Source organism: Panthera onca, chromosome A1 (genome assembly GCF_046562875.1).
Source record: "Panthera onca isolate mPanOnc1 chromosome A1, mPanOnc1 haplotype 2, whole genome shotgun sequence".
NCBI lineage: Eukaryota > Metazoa > Chordata > Mammalia > Carnivora > Felidae > Panthera > Panthera onca.
The window spans coordinates 86,262,928-86,284,744 of NC_138339.1; the positions used below are offsets into that span (position 1 = coordinate 86,262,928).

At 36.3% G+C, this 21,817-nt stretch overlaps 1 protein-coding gene across 3 annotated transcripts in view; it reads right to left on the reverse strand.

The window, feature by feature from the left end:
• Positions 1–21,817, reverse strand: part of ADGRV1 (adhesion G protein-coupled receptor V1) — a 565,435-nt gene that overhangs the window by 334,005 nt on the left and 209,613 nt on the right. For 2 of the 3 annotated variants that reach the window (XM_078448177.2, XM_078448183.2), the window contains exons 75-79: positions 20,209–20,326; positions 19,167–19,338; positions 9,538–9,780; positions 5,310–5,717; positions 753–937 (exon numbers count right to left, since the gene is read on the reverse strand). In XM_078448177.2, coding sequence (XP_078304303.2) covers positions 753–937; positions 5,310–5,717; positions 9,538–9,780; positions 19,167–19,338; positions 20,209–20,326 — 1,126 coding nt within the window. The remainder of the gene's footprint in view (positions 1–752; positions 938–5,309; positions 5,718–9,537; positions 9,781–19,166; positions 19,339–20,208; positions 20,327–21,817) is intronic. The other variant, XM_078448190.2, reaches the window with a different exon arrangement.

The following is a 21,817-nucleotide window of genomic DNA, read 5'->3' on the forward strand; positions in this document are numbered from 1 at the left end:
TCTTTCTTTCTTTCTTTCACATCCAAGTTAGTTAGCAAATAGTACAATAATGATTTCAGTCACTACTTTTTAAATAGCCTGTATTACTCTGTGAGAATTGGAAGGAAATCTCCATTTTTAACCAGCTTCTATTGTCAGCCATTTTTATATTAAATCAAATAGAAATAAAACATTTTTAGATCACTTTACTAGTTATCCAATTTACTTTCTGAATGTAATTTAAAATACCATGACTTCTGAAGAACACTAACATATAGTTACAAAATTAATTATATAGTTGATAATGAACATGAGCCATATTTTATTTTTTCCTTTTCCTCTTGCTTGCTTTCTGCCATGAAACAACTACTCCAAAGTTGAATAACACTGGGAGAGCTGCCTCCAAATACATAAAACTGGACCATAACTTCACCGCAACAGTACATCAAAACATGTCTAAAAGTTGGAATCACCTTCCTTTTTTTTTCTCTGTTCAGAATATATCTTCTATTATATCATAAGAGTAAGCAATAAGCCATTTTTTTAATTCTTAAAAGACCCTTCAAAAAAGAGGAACGTACTGCTTACAGGATACATTCATTTTTCTTGATGTAGTTACTATGTTTTCTTCAAATAATTACTTCATTTGCCCATTGGATACAATGCATTGACTGTGTAATCCTTAGTTACAACATTTAAATGTGAATTTGCATTGCATATTACTTTGTAAACTATGAAGGAATACATATCAAGTATGATGTAAAAATACTTACTTTTCACCAGGAGAGCCACAGGTAACATCAGTCAGCAGAGAAAAGGCAAAATTCTCAGTCACTTCAATGAAGTGACTGAATCCCCTAGTATCTTTGCGCTTTGGGTTAATAAGAGCACAGAGTATTTCATAAAAAAGATTTCGATTTTCAACACTGAATGCCTGGCTTTTTCCTTCAACAGTTATCTAGAAAAAAAAAAATTCCAGTATGAAAAAAATATCTTCAAAAATAACCTGCTTAAATGATATGTATGGTACAGTACATGTTCTTTAACACGTCTTTAAACTAGCAGAGGTGCCTGGGTGGCTCAGTTGATTAAGGGTCCAACTTACGGCTCAGGTCACCACCTGGAGGTTCATGAGTGCGAGCCCCACATCAGGCTCTGTGCTGACAGCTGAGAATCTGGAGCCTGCTTTGGATACTGTGTCTCCTTCTCTCTCTGCCCCTTCTCCCCTCCCCTCCTCTCTCTCTCAAAAATAAACATTAAATTTTTTTTTTAAAAAAGTAGCAAAATAAGGAAGAATCTATGAAGAATTTAATAAAAACTGGTATAAAAATATTTCAAATTTACTTGCACTTTAAAAAGCATAATCATTTCTTAAGAAAAGGCATGATCAGCAAAACATATTTTTTTATTTAATAGCTAGATGGTTGCATGGATCACTTATTCTTAACTATAATAATGAACATCACGAATATTAAAATTAATCTCACTTTTGGATCTACCCAGGAAATAAAAATAAGTACAAGAATATTTGCCAATAAAAAAGCAAGATTATTCTTGATTACCTGGCTTTCAATGAACAGACATCACTGCCTATCACTAAATTTCTCAAACATCAAATAAAAATATCCTTTTCTAATCAAGAGTAGTCAGCAGCTCCTGGCACTCTTGCCTTTATCTGGAAGTATGAGGCTTCCTACCTTAAAAAACCAGGTTATTTGTTGTTTGAGGGACAAGGAGAGTAAGAGGAAAATAGCTTTCATGATTTATTTTGGTTTTCTTTATTTTGGTTTCCCCAGAATGACAGGGACCACATCTTTATTGTTAGATTAAGCATGGGTATAAAGCCATTGATTTGTTATTCCACTATTCTTATATACCTGAGAAGTCTCTATAAATTCTTCAAAATCCAGATTAGTCATCACTTTCTCTGTGATTTATACACTGTGCCCCACCTGTCAATAAACATGATCACTCTCTTTGTAACTTGCACATACCTTTATTAATGAATTTTTGACAACACTGAGATGATCTGTCTGCTGCTACTACCAGTGGAGTTTTAAAGTTTTGTAATTTACACAGAGCCAAACTGATAGCTGAACTCAAGATCTAAGTTTATAAGAATATCCATCTCAAAGATAGTAAGCAAGAATGGAGAAAAATCCACAAAGAAAAGATGATAAAAGATACAAAGTAAATTTATTTATCTGGCAACAAAACAAAGTAAAAATTTAACAAATAAAAATTACAATGAAGAAAAACAAACAGCTCACTGACTATTGAAACAATCAAACTGAATACAATGGAAAATCAGCTCAGGATATGCTTCCAGAACTCCGAGAAAATGTAACAGATAAATAAAACAAATCCATGAGATCCAACAAGCATATAAAAGAGCTGGCAGAAGCAAAAAATAAAAGTAAAAAAAATAAAAACCCCCCACAGTTCCTTGATAAGCTAAAGAAACAGTCATGTCTAAAAATGCAAAGCTTGTTATACTCAAAAAAAGAAACACCAACAGATGCACTGGGTGATTGTTAAATATTATTTCAAGTGTTAAAAAAAAAATCCTACCAGAAACCAGATAGGAAAGAAAAATTACCAAAAGAGAAACAAAAATTCAGTTTGACATCAGACTTTTTTATAAATGAAATGCCAGAAGCCAACAGAGCAACATGTGCAGTTTTAAGAATTAAAGGTTGTCATCCAAGAATGCTGGAGCCACCCAACCTTCCATTCATATTCAAGGGAAATAGAAAGTTTCTTCTGGTAAAGCACTCAATAAGTAAAACAAAGTGGCCATTTATATAATTCCTGCTTTGTATGGCTGCTGTTGTCAGCACTGACCTTTAACATTAGCTGTCTTTTCACTTTCCTTGGGGTGTATGCAGAAAGAAATTTTGTTTCACTTCAAACTTACATATTAAAAACGATTCATCCATGTTTTCTATGAATACTTTCATGGTATCAGTTTTACAATCTCTGATCTGTCTGAGATTTATTTTGGAATAGTGTTTAGGATAGAGATCCAGCTCTATTTATCTTACAAATGGTTAAAAACAGCTACATCAATAACATTTACAGAATAAAAATTTTTAAGCCATTAATCTGAAATGTCACTTTTATGATGTGTGGAGTTTTCATATGTGCTTGCATTTATTTCTTTACTTTCTGTTCTCTTTCATCCTCTCAGTGTCTCTGTCTACACCAGTGTCACTGTGTTTTAACTGCTTACTTGTTTAAGTTCATAATATTGTTTAATTTAAGTTCATTAATTTAATTGCTTAATTGTTTAATTTAAGTTCATAATATAGTTTTCATATTTGTGGTGTGGTGAGGTCCCTATCATTTTTCTTCTTATTCACAAAATTTCTGCCCATTCTCACATGTATATCCTCCAGGTCAACAATGACATCACTTTGTCCAGTTTAAAAAATACAAAATAACTTACTGATATTTTGATAGGGACTATATTGCTTTTATAGGTTTATTTACAGGAAATTGTTGTCTTTATGATGCTGAGTCTTCCTATCGTGGGACAAGGTATAAATTTCTATTTACTCAAGTTGTTCAGGGGAATTCAGGAGAATTTTTCAGTTTTATTTATATAGTATTAAGTATAATATTATATAAAACATATTATAAAATATATAAAATTATTGAATAAGTCAGCCACTCAAATCACCAGAATTAAATAATGACATACATATAAAAATTCAATTTGAGAAGACAATATGCCATACATTAAAAAAATTTTAATAACAATACATTTTGAAAACAATGTTTGCTAATGATTACTCAAAAACAAGTAATTACAAAAAAAGTTAATTATATTTTTTCATGAGTTTCTTTCATAATTCAGTTTTACTACTCATGACAGATCCAATGAAAAGCAAACAATATGTACTACTTGACAATGCTAGTTAAAGAAATGTTGATTCTACACCAATAATATACAGTTCTCTTACATACCTTATTGAGGAAATAGAATGTCCTTATCTTCTCTAAATCACATGAAATAAGGTTCTCTTTTCTGAAATGGAGCTACTGTGCATTCTTTCCCTCTTCTTGGTCAAAATCAACGTGTTATTGTCCTAGGCCGTTTCATTATTAGAGAGTTTAAGTAACAATATTTCCCACCGTGAATTCTTTTTTTTTTTTTAAGTTTATTTATTTATTTTGAGAGAAAGATAGTGTCTACGAGTGGGGTATGGGCAGAGAGAGAGGAGAGAGAGAATCCCAAGCAGACTCCCTGCTGTCAGCACAGAGCCTGATGCGGGGTTCGATCCTAGGAACCGTGAGATCACAACCTGAGCAGAAATCAAGAGTCGGATGCTCAACCGACTGAGACACCCAGGCACCCCATCCCATAGTGAATTCTTATCTCTAGAACTTTCTCTGCATGAAATAGCAGTCACTTCTCTATGTTTTAAAAGCTATTTGGCAAGACTCCCTCTTCTTGCCTATGTACTTTATAATTTTCTCTCCTACCCTTCAGGCATCGTATTTTAAGAGACCACATGAGAAGTAAAATAGGAATGATAATCTAAAACTCTGCTGTTAGTATTTTAAGTACTTAAAGGGTCACTATGTAAAAATACACCATTTATAAATTCATATGCATGCATTCAAAAATTTTCATGCTTGTACATAAATATATTACTAAGAAATATCTTGATTAAGAAAGTCCCAAATAAATCCCTATAGAGTCTTTTCCTTTAATAATAATTCTTTGCAGATCTCGTCTTTCATTTACTTTTTTAGGATCTTGCATTTCCTTTTAATTTCATTACTGGCATTACTCTAAATAAATAAATGGGTTAAAAATAAGACCTGGTTGATCTAAGTCCACATCAATTTGAATGCCTGCAATCATTTGGTCATTCCTTATTTCTTCTTCTCTGAGAGAAGGTGCCCTGTTCAGTGCCCAGGAGGAGCAGAAAACAAGCAGAGAACAACAGCTCCTGTTCCATGGAAAAACTATGTAATCTAGTCCAAGTCCTTTCTACGGGCTCAGAAAACTGAGATGAAATCTCACAAGATATTCGTCCAGCCTCTGGAGGTTAGCTTCTGACATCTGGTGCCCCCTTTCAGACAATGGGCTGTCCTTGCCACTACAGATTACTGATTATTCTCCGGGCTTAAGACTGAGCTTTCCAGACAGACATCAGCAAAATTACAGTGTCTGATATGATGAAATCCATTCTTATGTTCATAAATTCAACGCTATCATAATTTCTTGATAACTAACATTATTTACTGTTTTGTTTTTTTTTAATTTTTTAAATGAAATTTTACTAATCCAGCTGCTAACACTTGCAAGGGCATCTTACCTTGTCTGTTAAATGAATCACGGCGCTGAGCTGTTCATCTGTGTTCTCCATTGCCACTTTCATGCTGATGCTGTGGAGTACTCTGTTAAGAATGTCACCATCCAGGGGCTGCTGTAACTGATCCGCAAGTCCCCAAAAGGACTGTGAATCCGCATCAGAAACGAGAGTGATGTTAGCGGTCCCATATACTTTATCAATTCTGGCCCCACCTTTTGGGTCAAAGAGCACAATCTGGAAGCGTTTAGGAAAAGGATTTAAAGACCCTGTGTCTGGTGTTAGGATGACATCCAGTATGGTGTTGCTCTGGCCAGGTTCAAAGACCAAAGTGCCTTCAGTTCTCACAAAATCCTTCCCTGAAAGAGCTGGAGAGATGAGAGTACGGCCAATTTTTTCAGCACTCCTCAACTCCTAGAAATTAAACAACACCACTGAAGTGAAACAACACCTCTGATTTTGTCCTGAACAAACTCTACCTTCTTAAACAAATCCTGTTTCTCTTAAACAAACTGATGGGCCATAACAACATTAATACTAAAACATGGGTTCTTACATTTGCTCTAATCTCCTAAGATAAATTAGAGAGATAAATACACAGTGATGAAGTTAGGAAAGACAGATGCCTTAGAATAGCTCAAGGAAGAGAACTAGAAAAGAGACGCCACTATTACCTCATGGAATTTCTGCAGTTGTAAACACACTGAGAACTGTGCTTTATTTTTTTTAACATTTATTTATTTCTTGAGAGACAGAGTATGAGCGGTGGAGGGGCAGAGAAAGAGGGAATCACAGAATTCAAACCAGGCTCCAGGCTCTGAGCTGTCAGCACAGAGCCCGACGCAGGAGTTGAACTCAGGAACGGCGAGATCACGATCTGAGCCGGAGTCGGACACTTAACCGACTCAGCCACCCAACTGCCCCTGAAAACTGTGCTTTAAATAATTCATGCTGCATAATAGAAGTATGTAGGAAATGAGAGAATATTTATATCTTCCTTCTCACCTAAAAAATTTAGGAGGATGGAGTTTGGAGGAGTACAAAGAAGGAAGAGGGGAAGAAGGAGGAGGCAGAAAAAATTGGTCTCTTGTTGGTTACACTTAAGATATGAAAATGCCCTGAAGAATATTAGGTCCTGGCCATATGTACTTCTGATTTTCTCCAAATTATGGTTATTAAAAGATTTTTTATTTTTAAGTGAAGCCTGAGAACTTAGGAAAGAAAAGGTAATGTACATTCATTCACGACTGAGCAAACAAATATTAAACCCTCGTGTGTGCTAGAAAACTGTGGATGCAGATGTGAACACAGAACACCTGCATTCATGGAACCTGTTCTAGCAGAAGATATAGGTAGTACAAAAGTTAGAGAATCAACAACATAATTTTACATGAAGATGAATTTTTTGAAGAGAAATAAGACTACACAAGGGGATACAGGGTGATGGTAAGGCTACTATTTTAAAGAAGGCTGGTCATAGAAGATCCTTATGTGATATGTAAGCAGAGACCTCAGTGACATAAGCAAACAAGCCATAAGGGATCTGACGGGAAATACTGCAAAAGTCCTGAGATGGGAACCATCTTAAAATGTCAGATGAAGAACCAGGAAGCCAGTGTGATCAGAAGGATGAAATGAGAAGAAGCTGACATGAGAGAGGTGGGCAGGGTCAGACCATGTACATCCATTATACAGAGAATGGCAGGAAGACACTGGGGATTCCAGCAGTATAATGACACATTTTATCTCATATTTTCCTGAGTGTTCTGGCTCTTGTGCACAGGCTAGAGCAGGGGGTGAACATGGAGGCAAAGAGAAGAGATGGGACATTTCTGCATTACTTCATGCAAAACACAGCTATAGGCCTATCTAAAAATAACTGGAATTGGTGATGTTTTCACTCTCTCATATCTTTATATCCCTTAACTTTATGTCACAAATACATAGATATAAAGGAGCTTATGTTAAGACGATAGTATTTATGTACAGAGAATGCTGACCCACCAAAAGTATGCATGCTACAGCTACTATTTGACTATATTATTATAATCTATCTAAAGTAAAATGAAAATTGGTATCTTTGTAACAGTATAGTAACTTAGTCCATAATTATTTTCTCATCCTTGCCAGCTACTAGAAAATAGAATTTTAGGTTTCTGTCTTCTACTTATGTCAGCATTCAGAGAGACAAAATGCAGTGGCAATGAAGGAATAGGAAAATAAAGTACCAGAAAGGTGAGACTTTCCTTTCTGTTTTTAAATTACATTTTTAATTTTGAGATAACTGCAGATTCACATGCAGTTATGAGATGTAATAAAGAGTGATCCCCCGCACCCTTTATTCCAGGTCACTCTTTAGTAACATCTTCCATAACAATAATATATCTAGGATATTGACGTGAATATAGTCAACATACAGAACATTTTCAACACAACAGGGATCCTTCATGTTGATTTTCATAGTGGTCATAAAAATGCTACGAGTTACATGCCAGTGACAGCATGTGTTTTTCAAGGAATCATTTATGGTGAATCGAGAAAGAATATAAATGAATGTGATAGATAAGCTGGCATTCAGATTCTTATTTTGGAAACTTCAACCTTACACTGTCATATGAGCACATTGAACTAGTTTAAAATGTGCCTCACATCTCTTTATCATCTGTTCTTGTTCTCCAGTCTCTCTTCTTCTAATCTACAAAGTGGCGAGCATATGATGGTATCTATCTCACTGGAGAAGAAGAGAATGAAACACGTATTTTCCCCCATTCTTCTATCTTACTTAAATGCTCAAAAGAAAAAAAATACTAAAATCTTCCCACCATGAATCAAAATACCTCACTTTGTGTCCATACCACTTCGAGCCTATTTAGAATGAAGTTTCTTTCTTTTCTTAAAATGTTGATTTTTTATTATTTATTTCTTTGAGAGAGAGACACACACAGAGAGAGAGTGCGGAAACTCAAGCGGGGGAGGGGCGGAGAGAGAGAGAAAATCCCAAGCAAGCTGCATGCTGTCTGTCAATGCAGAGCTCGATGAGGGGCTCGAACTCACAAACCGTGAGATCATGACCTGCGCTGAAACCAAGAGTCAGATGCTTAACCGACTGAGCCACAAAGATGCCCCACAGAATGGAGTTTATTTCCAGAGTTTCGTATGATAGAGTTTCATCTTCTTGTTTGCCAAGCTATGGACTCTGTCATAAAGACAAGCTTTTCTGCCTGGCAAACTTCAGACAGCTCACCACCCACAGTTCTGAGTTTCATCTCTCATCCCTGACTCACATGATGGCTACAGAAACTGGCTACACATAAATTGTACTTTAAGCACAGAATGTTCTACATGTTTGAGCCACCCAAGAGTGATCCAACCAAGTACACGGTCTGGGGCACTTTGTAAAAACAGCAACAACAGCAACCACTTTTGAAACTGGGAGGCCTAAAGGGTCACCAGGTTTGGAATCTTGAAACAGGGGAAATGGCAGCTGTGAGCAGAATGATGGTTTTCAAATTGTGGATTTTGTCAAGTTCGATGAGTGAAGGAAAAAAAAAAAAAGGAGGGCTACGGTGGGCACACTCTAACCCCCACAACTGTGCTTCAGGCAGAGCAGATACACTCTTTTGTTTTCATGTATTAGTGTTTTGCTACTAAGACAAAATTTAAAGAATAATGCCGGAAAGGTGTATGATGCTGTCTGGACCAATCCCAGGGTCTGGTCACTGAGTGTTAACCACACGGCTTTTCTGAGTCTCTGGGAACGCACCTACTCCCTCCCTTCTCCCCAGTAGGAGGGCTGTGAAAAGTGGCAGCGAGACCTCATGAACTTATGGATTTAAAGAAACCTAAAGGTCAAATAGAGCATGAAGTTTTGGAGAAGTAAATTTTCAACCAGTTCAGATACAGAACATAACAAAGACTCTTACTTTTTGTTTCTGGTCTTTCTCAGTTACATTCTGAAAAAATTCTAACTCTCTAGAGATTTTATAGAACCGTTTTATGTAAGACACTTTGCATTGTATTATCACCTTTTTCAAAAAAAGAAGTATAAAAGACTATCACTTTAGAACATGACCTAAGTGAAGCCGAACTATTCCAAGGACAAAGCTTAATGTAATAAATACAGTGAATTAAAATGGTATCATGAGAAAATACTATATCGATTATCCTTTTTATGACATATGTTACAAATAAAGAAGGAAACCATAATGTGGGTTGATATATATTCCATGCTCACCTGGGTACTGAAGTTAACAGACATCATTAGTCCTGTCCCAGCATCTCTGGCCACCTGCAAACTGATTAAAGTGGCCTTCTTATGAGCCACTGGCAGTCGAGAACCCACAGAAAAATACACGAGGCTTTGAGGTTTCTCACTCCGTAAGAATTTAATTTGTGCAAATCTGGCACTATTGTTTATTGCTGCCCCAGCACTTACTTCATACAATTCCACAAAAAAATGCATTTCAACTCGAGGTATCTGACAATTAGAAAAAGAAAAAAGGATGATTACTAATATGTTTCTATTTTTACATAATGATGATGTTCAGAAATAGTATTTATGTGCATAATTATAAAAACAAACACATCTGGAGATACAGTCTGTAGAATTACAGGATCAAATTCTTATGTTAGATTACAAGAGGGTTTATGGTTTTGGTTTTTCTTTAAGAAACACCTTTACTCTCCTGGGTGAGCTTCTTACTAGGACATCAGTATCAGGAGACAACCTATGTGTACTTCAATAAGCAAAAAGATAAACATTCCTACAATGAAATGCTATTTAGTAGTTAAAAGGAATGAACCATTTCAATACTTTTCAACATAGATGGATCTAGAAATATGCTACTAAGTAAAAAAAATCAAGTTACATAATGATATGTATAGCATGATACAATAAGCGTAAAGTATAAAATTAGATAAAGCTTACTACATAGTGTTAATGGATACACATTTACGTAAGGATTTGAAAGTAAAATAGGCTCCTAGTTATGGAAGGAATAAGTCATGGGAATAAAAGGCACAGCACAGGGAATACAGTCAGTGGTACTGTGGTGGTGTTGAATGGTGACGTATGGTAGCTAAGCTTGTGAGCACAGCATAATGTATACAGACGTTGAGTCACTATGTTGTATACCTGAAATTAATGTGTCAGCATTAATTAATGTGTGTCAGCAATACTCAAAAAAAATTAAAATAAAATAATAAATGACAAAAACCTTACTATGAAATTTTTTAAAAATCCCCAAATTTCACTGTGACAGTAGTTGGCTCAGGTAGAGGGGTTGGGTTGGGGATAGGCAGGGCATGGAGCTGTAGAATCATGCTGTGAATAAAGGAAATAGAGAGCTTCAACTTTTGTAAGGTTTCATTTTTAAAAGGTTATACAGAAATATGACCAAATATTGATAACAGTCAATTCTGTAATCTTATGTATTTTTAAAAATTTTCCCAAATTCAGTATCAAGTAAGTCTAAATTTAGTCTGTTGAGTTATAGTTTGTCATGTTTCATCTCAGTTCTTCTTAACAATCTCAAAAAATTTATTCTCTAGAGCCTGAATCCATTTTGTAACGTACTGTCACTCACCTGTTTTTACTTATTCACTCTTTCACTGTAATCTAAAAATCTTAGCAGTACATGGCATAACTCTAAGAAGCTAAGCCAATACATTTCACAGCTAAATGTGTCATTGTCTAATTTGACATAATGCATTGTTTTTACCTACCAGGGGCTTTTTTCATCCTTTGTTTTGTGATCATTTTAATGAGAATCATTATGTCATGAAGCAGTAAGATGAACTTTAATACCATCCAAGGGAAAGTTGAATCTTAGTCACCCAGTAAATGAACTTAATCTCATTTTATTATCTGAAGAAATATATTTAGCTTCCCCATGGCATATATCATTCTTTTACTTTCCCTGATCAACTGTCAGTAGTATTGAAATATAGAGAGAACAGTACTTTTCCCACCTTCGAGAAACTAAATTTGGCAAACACAATAAACTAAAACACTAGAAAAGTACGGGTAACTATCGTCAGGAATTATTATTCCCTAATGGTCAAGTAAACTTGAGTTCACAAACATTTCATTTAGTCCAGGATGCCAGCATATCACATTCCAACACAGACTCTTGTCTTTATTTTCTAGCAAAGTATTTCTTTGCTTTATGATGATGATTACAACATTACTTATAACCACTCAGAGTCAAAAGAGTATGTTATAATCTAAGAACCATCTAAAATGAACAGTGTACAGATGGGTGCCAGCACATAATTAGACCAGAGACAAAATGAATCTTCCAGTCTTATAAAATACTCTACTCAAACAATCTGCCTGAATTATATACAGAATCCAAAAATTGCAGATCATATCTGAACTTCTCTAGACTTAAACATGACGTGGAGACTTCACAAGAACCCATTACATGTGTAATGGCCAAAAGTTCCTTTCTTCATCAGGTCAGAAGCATTCCAGGGTAAGGTTTTGCTCAACTACTATAAAATTATTTTCCATGGGCCCAGATCTGCTCAGAAGCAGACAAACTAGTAATAAAATAATATCTTACTTAAATATTTTTAAAAAATATTTCCAACAAATGTTTAGATCTGTTTACTTTAAACAGATTTTGTGGGTTAAGAGTATGCCTCCTAAGTGTTTTAACTATCACCTTTACACATTTTGCTAACATAGAACCATTAAGTACAGCAGCAGGGGAAGGGGAAATGGTCTGGAATTCAAACGACATGTTCTAATCTTGGGCAAGTAACTTACTAAGCAAAGTTACTTAAATTCTTCGTAACTTCAAAATGAAAGTAGTACTGAATAACTGTAGAAATGATAACTAGAGATATGACGGAGTAGAAAAACTTTATGCTGGGGGTCGGGGGACTCAAATGAATTTAGTAGAAACCACCATCAGTTGGTGAAATCACTCCATGGATGTCATTCCACAGTGTTAGGTTTGCAGTGTTTTAATAACTCTCTAACCACTAGTGCTGATGCAACTACTTCTCAAGTCACTGAATTGCCTCAGGCTCTATTCCCACCCACTCTGAATAACAATAATACAACCTTCTCTTAATGAAGAGCCAACTCATTCCAAGAACTGTGCAAGGAACCTCTCTCATTCACAATCTCATTTAATCTAACAATGCTATTATTTTTTTAATTTTTTTAATGTGTATTTATTTATTTTTTAATATATGAAATTTATTGTCAAACTGGTTTCCATACAACACCCAGTGCTCATCCCAAAAGATGCCCTCTTCAATACCCATCACCTATCCTCCCCACCCTCCCACCCCCCATCAACCCTCAGTTTGTTCTCAGTTTTTAAGAGTCTCTTATGCTTTGGCTCTCTCCCACTCTAACCTCTTTTTTTTTTCCTTCCCCTCCCCCATGGGTTTCTGTTAAGTTTCTCAGGATCCACATAAGAGTGAAAACATATGGTATCTGTCTTTCTCTGTATGGCTTATTTCACTTAGCATCACACTCTCCAGTTCCATCCACGTTGCTACAAAGGGCCATATTTCATTCTTTCTCATTGCCATGTAGTACTCCATTGTGTATACAAACCACAATTTCTTTATCCATTCATCAGTTGATGGACATTTAGGCTCTTTCCATAATTTGGCTATTGTTGAGAGTGCTACTATAAACATTGGGGTACAAGTGCCCCTATGCATCAGTACTCCTGTATCCCTTGGGTAAATTCCTAGCAGTGCCACTGCTGGGTCATAGGGTAGGTCTATTTTTAATTTTTTGAGGAACCTCCACACTGTTTTCCAGAGTGGCTGCACCAGTTTGCATTCCCACCAACAGTGCAAGAGGGTTCCCGTTTGTCCACATTCTCGCCAGCATCTATAGTCTCCTGATTTGTCCATTTTGGCCACTTTGACTGGCGTGCGGTGATATCTGAGTGTGGTTTTGATTTGTATTTCCCTGATAAGGAGCGACGTTGAACATCTTTTCATGTGCCTGTTGGCCACCCGGATGTCTTCTTTAGAGAAGTGTCTATTCATGTTTTCTGCCCATTTCTTCACTGGGTTATTTGTTTTTCGGGTGTGGAGTTTGGTGAGCTCTTTTAGATTAGATTTAGATTAGAATAGATTTTAGATACTAGCCCTTTGTCTGATATGTCATTTGCAAATATCTTTTCCCATTCCGTTGGTTGTCTTTTAGTTTTGCTGATTGTTTCCTTTGCTGTGCAGAAGCTTTTTATCTTCAAGAGGTCCCAATAGTTCATTTTTGCTTTTAATTCCCTTGCCTTTGGGGATGTATCAAGTAAGAAATTGCTGTGGCTGAGGTCCGAGAGGTCTTTTCCTGCTTTCTCCTCTAGGGTTTTGATGGTTTCCTGGCTCACATTCAGGTCCTTTATCCATTTGAGTTTATTTTTGTGAATGGTGTAAGAAAGTGGTCTAGTTTCATTCTTCTGCATGTTGCTGTCCAGTTCTCCCAGTACCGTTTGTTAAAGAGACTGTCTTTTTTCCATTAACAAAGCTATTATTAACCTCAGCAAACACGGGAGGCTCAGGAAGGCTAAGCAACTTGCCTAATGTCACTGAGCTAATTGAGGGAAGAGCTAAGATTTGAACCCAGGTGTTCTATCATCAGAGCGTAAACTCTTACCACTACTTTCCTAAATAAGTTCAGTACCCTTGAAGCCTGTTCTTTATTTAAAAACGAGGAGATGGTTGGTTCTTAGGTCTGCTAGGACCTCCAAATAATATCTCAAAGCCTACTAGAGAAGAACATGGTCACTGAATCAGTCTCATTTACATCTCTAGGTATCAGTTTATCATACATAAAAAGAAGAACTTGAACTGGAATGGTAAGAAGTTTCCTTCTAGTCACAAAATGTGAGATGTTAAAATGTGTATTAGAAGCTAACCATACATTTTGGAAAAATTTTTTTTATTCTTCTAAGCATATAACCTTCTTCCTTCTTCACCCTTCTAAACTTCCTCTTACTGAAACTGGAATGTGTATTACTCTTACTTGTACCTTGCCTTTTGACAGCTGGGAAGACAATGAGAGCAAAATGCTTTGAAAATTAGCTGCTTCTCAGGATGAAGAAGAAAATTTAACTCTATGATTTGGGCATTATATTAGAGAAGTAAGAGGTGAGACCAAATTCTTTCTCTTATCTAACTGAAACTACTTAGATATGGGTTTAGTAGCATTGCCCTCATTAGGAAAAAGGATATACATAGCTAGCATCCTGTGTACTGTCCACCACGTTCCCTTAATCCATAATTATAATATCTTTAGTATTTAGGACTTCCCTTGGTATCTCCTGCCAGTTGAGCAAGCCCAGAGGAAGCAGTTTCTTCTCCCACCTACAACTCTACCCAGCCTATCTCCATTCCTTTCAGCTTCTCCAAGACCACCTCTGCTTGCCTTTTTTCTTTTCCCTCTCTCTCCTGCAGGTAGAGACCTCCTTCAAATAGGATGAAAGCATAACTTCTCTATCTTTCAGGATCTTTACCTACTGTACCTGCCTGCTGTCACCAATAAGGTATTTCTACTCCATGAAAATCATTTTTATCTCTAAAAACTGACTAGTATCACTTTACAAGAATGAAGTCAGCAAAAGACTCATAAAGACATTTATCCAAATAGCAATATAGGATTGAACTCTGATCTCAAAAGATTTTTCTTACAAGATTGACATCTGTGTATGAGATACAAGTTTTAAGTCTAGTGAGATCTAGTCAAGATTGCAATTTACCAAAAATCCTATTTGAAATAAAATGCACAATAGACTTGTCAATAACTCCTCTATGCAACACATATTTATGGAAGATGATGGGAGGAATGTAAAGATGAATAAAATCATGTTCTAATTTTCAATCAGGTAAGAGTCCAACTGTCAAGATAAAATATGCATAAGTTTTAACCCTACATATAACCAGTAACTTCCATAAAAAAAGGTACCAAGTCTGTAAATTTAGAGACTTAAGAATTCTTCTTTTTTTTTTAATATTTATTTGGTTTTGAGAGACAGAGAGACGTGAGCGGGAAAGGGACAGAGAGAGGAGGACACAGAATCTGAAGCAGGTTTCAGGCTCTGAGCTGTCAGCACAGAACATGACACGGGGCTCGAACTCACGGGCTGCAAGATCATGACCCGAGCTGAAGCTGGACACTTAACCGACTGAGCCATCCAGGTGCCCCAAGAGACTTAAGAATTCTAACTGGAGATATCAGGGGAGGCATCATGGAGTTAGCAGTATTTTGATTAGTCCCTAAGGGACAGTTAGGAAATATGGGGTTGTTGGGGGTTGAAGGCATGAAACTTTTTGAAAAAGGCCTAGAAGAGGACTTACATGTTTCCAAGTAGAATAACATCAAATGTTTTGAATATTGAAATTTTGGTGCAACAGAAACTATTAGCAGCTAATGAAACTCCTCAAGAAAAATAAAGTATGATAAAATGATACGTTAAATTAGATAAAATCAGTGGGACTTAATATTTTTAAAATATTTTCTAGCTCTATCACTAGTAAGGTGGCCCACAGCAGCGGCACCTTTGCCAACCATCAACTCCCATGTGTATCTAGAACGTATATTTAGATCTCTACAACTCTTCTGGATGAAATAAATCAACTCCTTGGATGGTAGTTGATTGGATGTCTTAGATCAGGAAAAATCAGAATGGCTATGAGATATATGTTATTGACATAAAGCAAAAATACTTCCGGAGTTTTATTTTGTTTTTAAGTTTATTTATTTATTTTGAGAGAGAGAGCATGAGTGGGGGAGGGAGACACAAAGAATTCCAAGCAGGTGCAGCGCTGTCAGTGCAGAGCCTGATGTGGGCTCGAACTCACGAACCACGAGATGATGGCCTGAGCCAAAATCATGAGTTGAAGTTTGACTGAGCTACCCAGATGCCCACAGAACTTTAAAATAATAGGAAAAGACCAAAAAATGATCTTAATAGGACTTTCAGTGGCCATGCCATGGCTATTTGAGGAATGAAAAGAAAGTCATTCAGTAAGTAATTAAAATTATTTGATAAACCTAGAGGGTATTTATGTTAAGAGAAATAAGTCAGATAGAGAAAGACCAATACCATATGTGATTTCATCACTTGTACGTGGAATCTAAAAAATGAAACAAATGAACAAACATAAAAGCCGAAACACACCCATAAATACATAGAACAAACTAGTGACTACCAGAGAGAAGGGGGATAGGGGACCAGGCACAACAGGTGAAGGGGAGTGGGAGATACAGGCTTCCAGTTATGGAATAAGTCACATGGGTGAAGGGTAGAGCATAAGGAATACAGTCAGTGATACTGTAATAGCATTATATGGTAGCTAAAGATAGCGATACTTGCATTGCGCACAAATATAAAATAGAGACTTGCCAAATCACTACACCGTACACCTGAAACTATACTTTGTGTCTACTACACTTCAATAAAATTTTTTAATTGAAAAAAGTTGAATTTGAGTCTATAATGATACTTAAAGGAGAAAAGTTACCATAGTGTGTAAAAAATGATTATAATGGAAAATAAATGTGAATATAAAGTATGTACTGAATATTTTATTAACTTTAATGTGAAGGAGACTGTTAACGTACCTGGATATTTATGTCTTTTATTAAATATGTGTTCATTTATTAAAGAATGACAAACATTCTTTGCATACGTAAGTAGCAAAGAGCTAATAAAAAAATGTGAATAAGACAACATTCCTAGAAGGAGTAAGAACTGTACCAATAATAGGAATAAATTGTTCGGACCTATGAAACACATATAAATAAAGATGAAAACCAGTCAGAAGGTAAAGAATGCTGGTAGTCACACACAAGGTGAAAGATTAAACAACTGTGTGTTCCAATGTCACAGAAGAGAGGAGCTAAAGAGATGCCCTAAGAACACAGGCTGGTTATCTCATCTTTTATGAGATGAAGCCTCCAGATTGCCCTCCTAAATACAAGACACTAACAAGGCATATATTCCCAATACCTCTAATAGACCAGCTCCTGTCACAAGAATGATAAAGCAAGATTAACGTAAAGCTGGCACTGCAAAGTTCAAAGAATAAAGGATTCTGGAAGAAAAACATGGTGTTAAAAAAAAAAAAATCAACCTCTGAGGCATGAGCTTAAAAAAAAAAAATCTAATGATCTAACAAGTGAAGTCATAAAATAGATCCCAACCAGATGACCAGCAATTCTTACATGAAACAACTTTAGACAAGAACCAGGACCCATAATACCAACAAAGAACAAAGTAGTGATAACCAAGAATACATAACCTCCTAAAATAGGTATTATTTCTCTTTTGGAGCCAGTAAAATTATTACAATTCCAGGAAGGTATGAAAATAAATACTAGTGTAACCTTAGGGAAGATCAATATCACTGGTACAGGGATCCTCAGAAAGTGAAAAAATAAGAGAAAAAAATGAAAAAAAATGAAATCTACAACATTGCTATTTAGAAAGGATTTAAGCATAGTTACACGTTTTGGAATAATTGCATTTGTGCATACTTTTTCTGCTGTTTGAAGTGTGTGGCATGGAGAAAGAAACCATGATACTTTAAAAAAAATTTTTTTAACATTTATTTATTATTGAGAGACAGAGACAGAGCATGAGCATGGGAGGGACAGAGAGAGGAGGACACAAAGAATCTGAAGCAGGCTCCACGCTCTGAGCTGTTAGCACAGAGCCCGACACAGGGCTCAAACTCACAAACCGTGAGATCATGACCTGAGTCGAAGTTGGACACTTAACTGGCTGAGCCACCCAGGTGCCCCAAAAACCTTGATACTTTTGAACATTCATAATATTATGGCTAGTTTTTATGTTAAATATTTGACTGTAATAAATTAAGTAGTGGACAAAAAATACTGAGTGCTCCCTAGGCATTAAATTATCACCAAACAGTCATTAAAAAAAAAAAAAGGTCACACACATTTACTAAAAGACTTAAGCTCTGGTAAGTCATCAGTGACTAATACCATGTGAATAATGCAGATTCCTATGGAAAGATAGGGCCTGCCTGTCTCCTGAGTGCCATGTACAATACAAATGCATAGAAATTTATCCAAACATTCACCAAGAATGGTAGATCAAAAGTGAACTCTCTCCATATATGAATAAAGAATGAGAGAACTTTCATTCTATGGATGAAATCTATGGATATAATATGATTTAGGCAAAATTATGGGTATGATAAGAGCAAAACATTAAACATTTAGACTGAAAATGATTCAAGGCATCATTCACACAATGAGCATGTGGCCCCAGAAGAACCTCGAAAATGACAAGAGGCAGAAATGGAGAAAACTGATGAGATTTTTTGGTATTACTGAGATAAAATTGACATATAATGTATTAGTTTTAGGTGCGCAACTGACGAGCTTATTAAAAAATTCATAATATAGGGGCACCTGGGTGGCTCAGTTGGTTGAGCATCTGTTTCTTGATTTCAGCTCGGGTTGTGGTTTCATAGTTTGTGGGGTTGAGCCATATCAGGCTTTGTGCTGACAGCATGGAACCTGCTTGGGATTCTCTCTCTCTCCTCTCCTCTCTCTTCTCTCTCTCTCTCTCTCTCTCTCTCTCTCTCTCTCTCTCTCTCTCTTTCTCTGCCCCTCCCCCTGCTTGTGCTGTCTCTCTCTCTCTCAAAATAAAAACATAAATATTAAAAAAAATTCATTATGTAATAATTTGTAAGTCTCAAGTCTGTTACCTAGAAAAGAGATTTAGATATTATGGCTAGGCGAGGCACAAAGAATCTCCACATAACCAATGTGTAAATTGCAATAAAGTGACTCTAAAATTATTAATTCTGCAGAAATATAATTAGAAGTTGAAAACACAGTTCCTCATCATTTCTTACCTTCCCCAGTTTGAGCTCAATGGTGACAAGGCACTTTGTTTGACCCACTGTACAGGTTGTGGTCCCTGATACAGATAGAAGTTCATCCATCAGGTTCACACCATCTTTCTGGAGTACGGCAGCTGTTTTGTTAAATGTGACTCGCCAAAAGATCCTGACATCTTCAAAGGCCCTAGGAACAAAGCAAAACCTATGCAAATGCAATAGCAGAGAGTGTTATCCCTGTGTCTAATGCAGAACGTATCACTGCGCTTAAGTGTACCTCTTCACCCAAAGCATAGCACTTCCTTGACCACTGATAAAGCTGAAGGTAACCAATTCACCTAATCATTACCCTTAAAAAATCAAGGCCAGAGTTTACGTGGCATTCTTTGACCACACTCTTTTCAAACCTGAGTAAGTACTTCTTAAACTACTATGTATCAAGAATGTGGAAACAAATAGTATCTCTCTGCCTAGTATGCTCACTTACCCCTGCCTTCAAGTAAGTGTTCTTTGTCTTTTCACAACAATTCTTCTAAGGGAAACACACTACTGCTAAAAAGGACCGTTATTATAAAAACAAAGGGCAAGAGATGACCGACATTTCCAGAGAATTCAGGCCCAAAATGGAAAAGATAATTTACACCCATGTACATGGGTACATAACACATGTATGTCTGTGATGAGCATTCAGAAGATGTGTACTGTGGAGTATTAAGTTGCAAGCAAAATTTTGATACTCCATGTTTCCCTAATAAAATAGTTGTGTACGTGGAGTGATCAGAGAATAGTAAATTTGCTGAAGTGATGACTTTCCATAATCTTCTGTCTGTATGGTACTTTATGAAGTACAAAATATTCAAGGTGGCCCTAAGTCACACTCATTAACCAAGTGTGTTAAATCAGATTAGCAACTACAGCATCCGAACACTGACATACCAAATTCCACATGACCTTCTATCAGCATTTCATCCTGTTTTTACCATTTTATGAATTCAAATCAGATACTATACAGACACATAGGATGTTATATCTGCTACATATATATGTATCAACATACTTGTTTGGTTGCCTTGTGACAGTAAGATGCAGTCTGTTCTTATCAGCTCCTTCACCCAGCTCCAGTCCACTCTGGGACTCCTCACTGAATCCGATGATGCCATTGTGAAGATCACTCCCTGATAAGTAAAAAGGAGGGTTATAATATACTCAAGACTCTAGAAGATCTCCAATGCTTTGCTAATCTTTCCAGCTCAGACGGTATAGAAGTGAGAAATATTAAGTGAGTAGGGGCAGTTACAATTTTTAAAGATCTTTACTAAAAGTAGACTAGAATCAAAATGATAATACCAAGGTAGGTGACACCTTGAGAACATAAGACCAGAAGAAAGAAAACATAATTTCCTATATTCCACACTGACACATGCTCATTTCTCTCTGATGAGACTATTTTATATTTGAAAGCCCTTTACATTTTACATATGTTTACTGTTGAAAGTTAGTATATTCTACCACAGTAGCAACGTTTCTGTTTACTGCTGTATTCTCAGTATCCATAACAGTGTCCAGCATATTGTAAGTGTTTAATGAATATTTGCTGAATAATGAACTGCATTTAACTGATTTTCCTTCCTATAAGACCATTCATGTTATGCATTTGGTTATTTCCCCCAGAGAAAAACATAACTATTAAGGAACTCCTAAGTATCTCTGAGTAAAAGAAACAACTCTGAGCGACACTGGAGGTTACATGCACCATCATACTACAAACTGTGTTTAAACTCGAGCAAACCAAGGGACCACACTGCACTAAAACAGTCACTCCAAATCTTTGCCAGCATGTAAGCTAGCTTCTCAGACTAGAGATATGCCAGTAAACAGTTCCTGCCTGCTGCTTTCTATTTCTCAATGACCCAGTTTTGCAAAGTGATCCTAAAAGCAATGACCCCAAACAATTAGCTTCAAAAACCACTTGTGCCCGTCACTGTGCACCCTCACTGCTGGGGTTCCATGGAGACAGAACCTCTGAAGTTAGGGGTCAGGGTAAGGAAACAGCAAACCACCTAATGGTCCCAATGAGGGAGCTCCAGGAGTCACAAGCCCTTACTTTGCAGGTCTGAAGTGTGAGTAGATGTGGAGCCTATTAATTAGGGACATGCAGGTGATGAACCATTTTGTCCTGGTGTCTCATGTGTGCCTCGTTTTAGCCGGACTGCCAGTCTTCATCCTTACTCATTAATCACTGCAATCACTTCTTAGCCCTGCATCCGAACCTGTCAGCAACTTTTTTCTTTGGTAGCAACAGTTTCCTTGTCATTTTGGTGGGGATTTGTCTCTCCAAATAGAATATAAACTTCTCACAAGCAGAACATTCATTTTCTTTTCCAGTGATACAGCACCGAGCATGGTTCTGATGAACACAATGCTTCCCGTGCCACATCTACGATCATAAAATGATGTCAAGTTTCTAGTAAGATGAATTAAGACTTGTAATATGCTAATGATCAAACCCAAAACTAAATGATAAACTATTTTCTCCTGATATTATTTTGAAAGTTTGTTCTAAAGTCTAAATGTGAAAAGACTATGCAGATTAGCGAAAGATAAGAAGAATGGGAAAAACTAATGTCGTTAAAAAGGAAATATTACTTTAAAATAAAAAGCCAGAT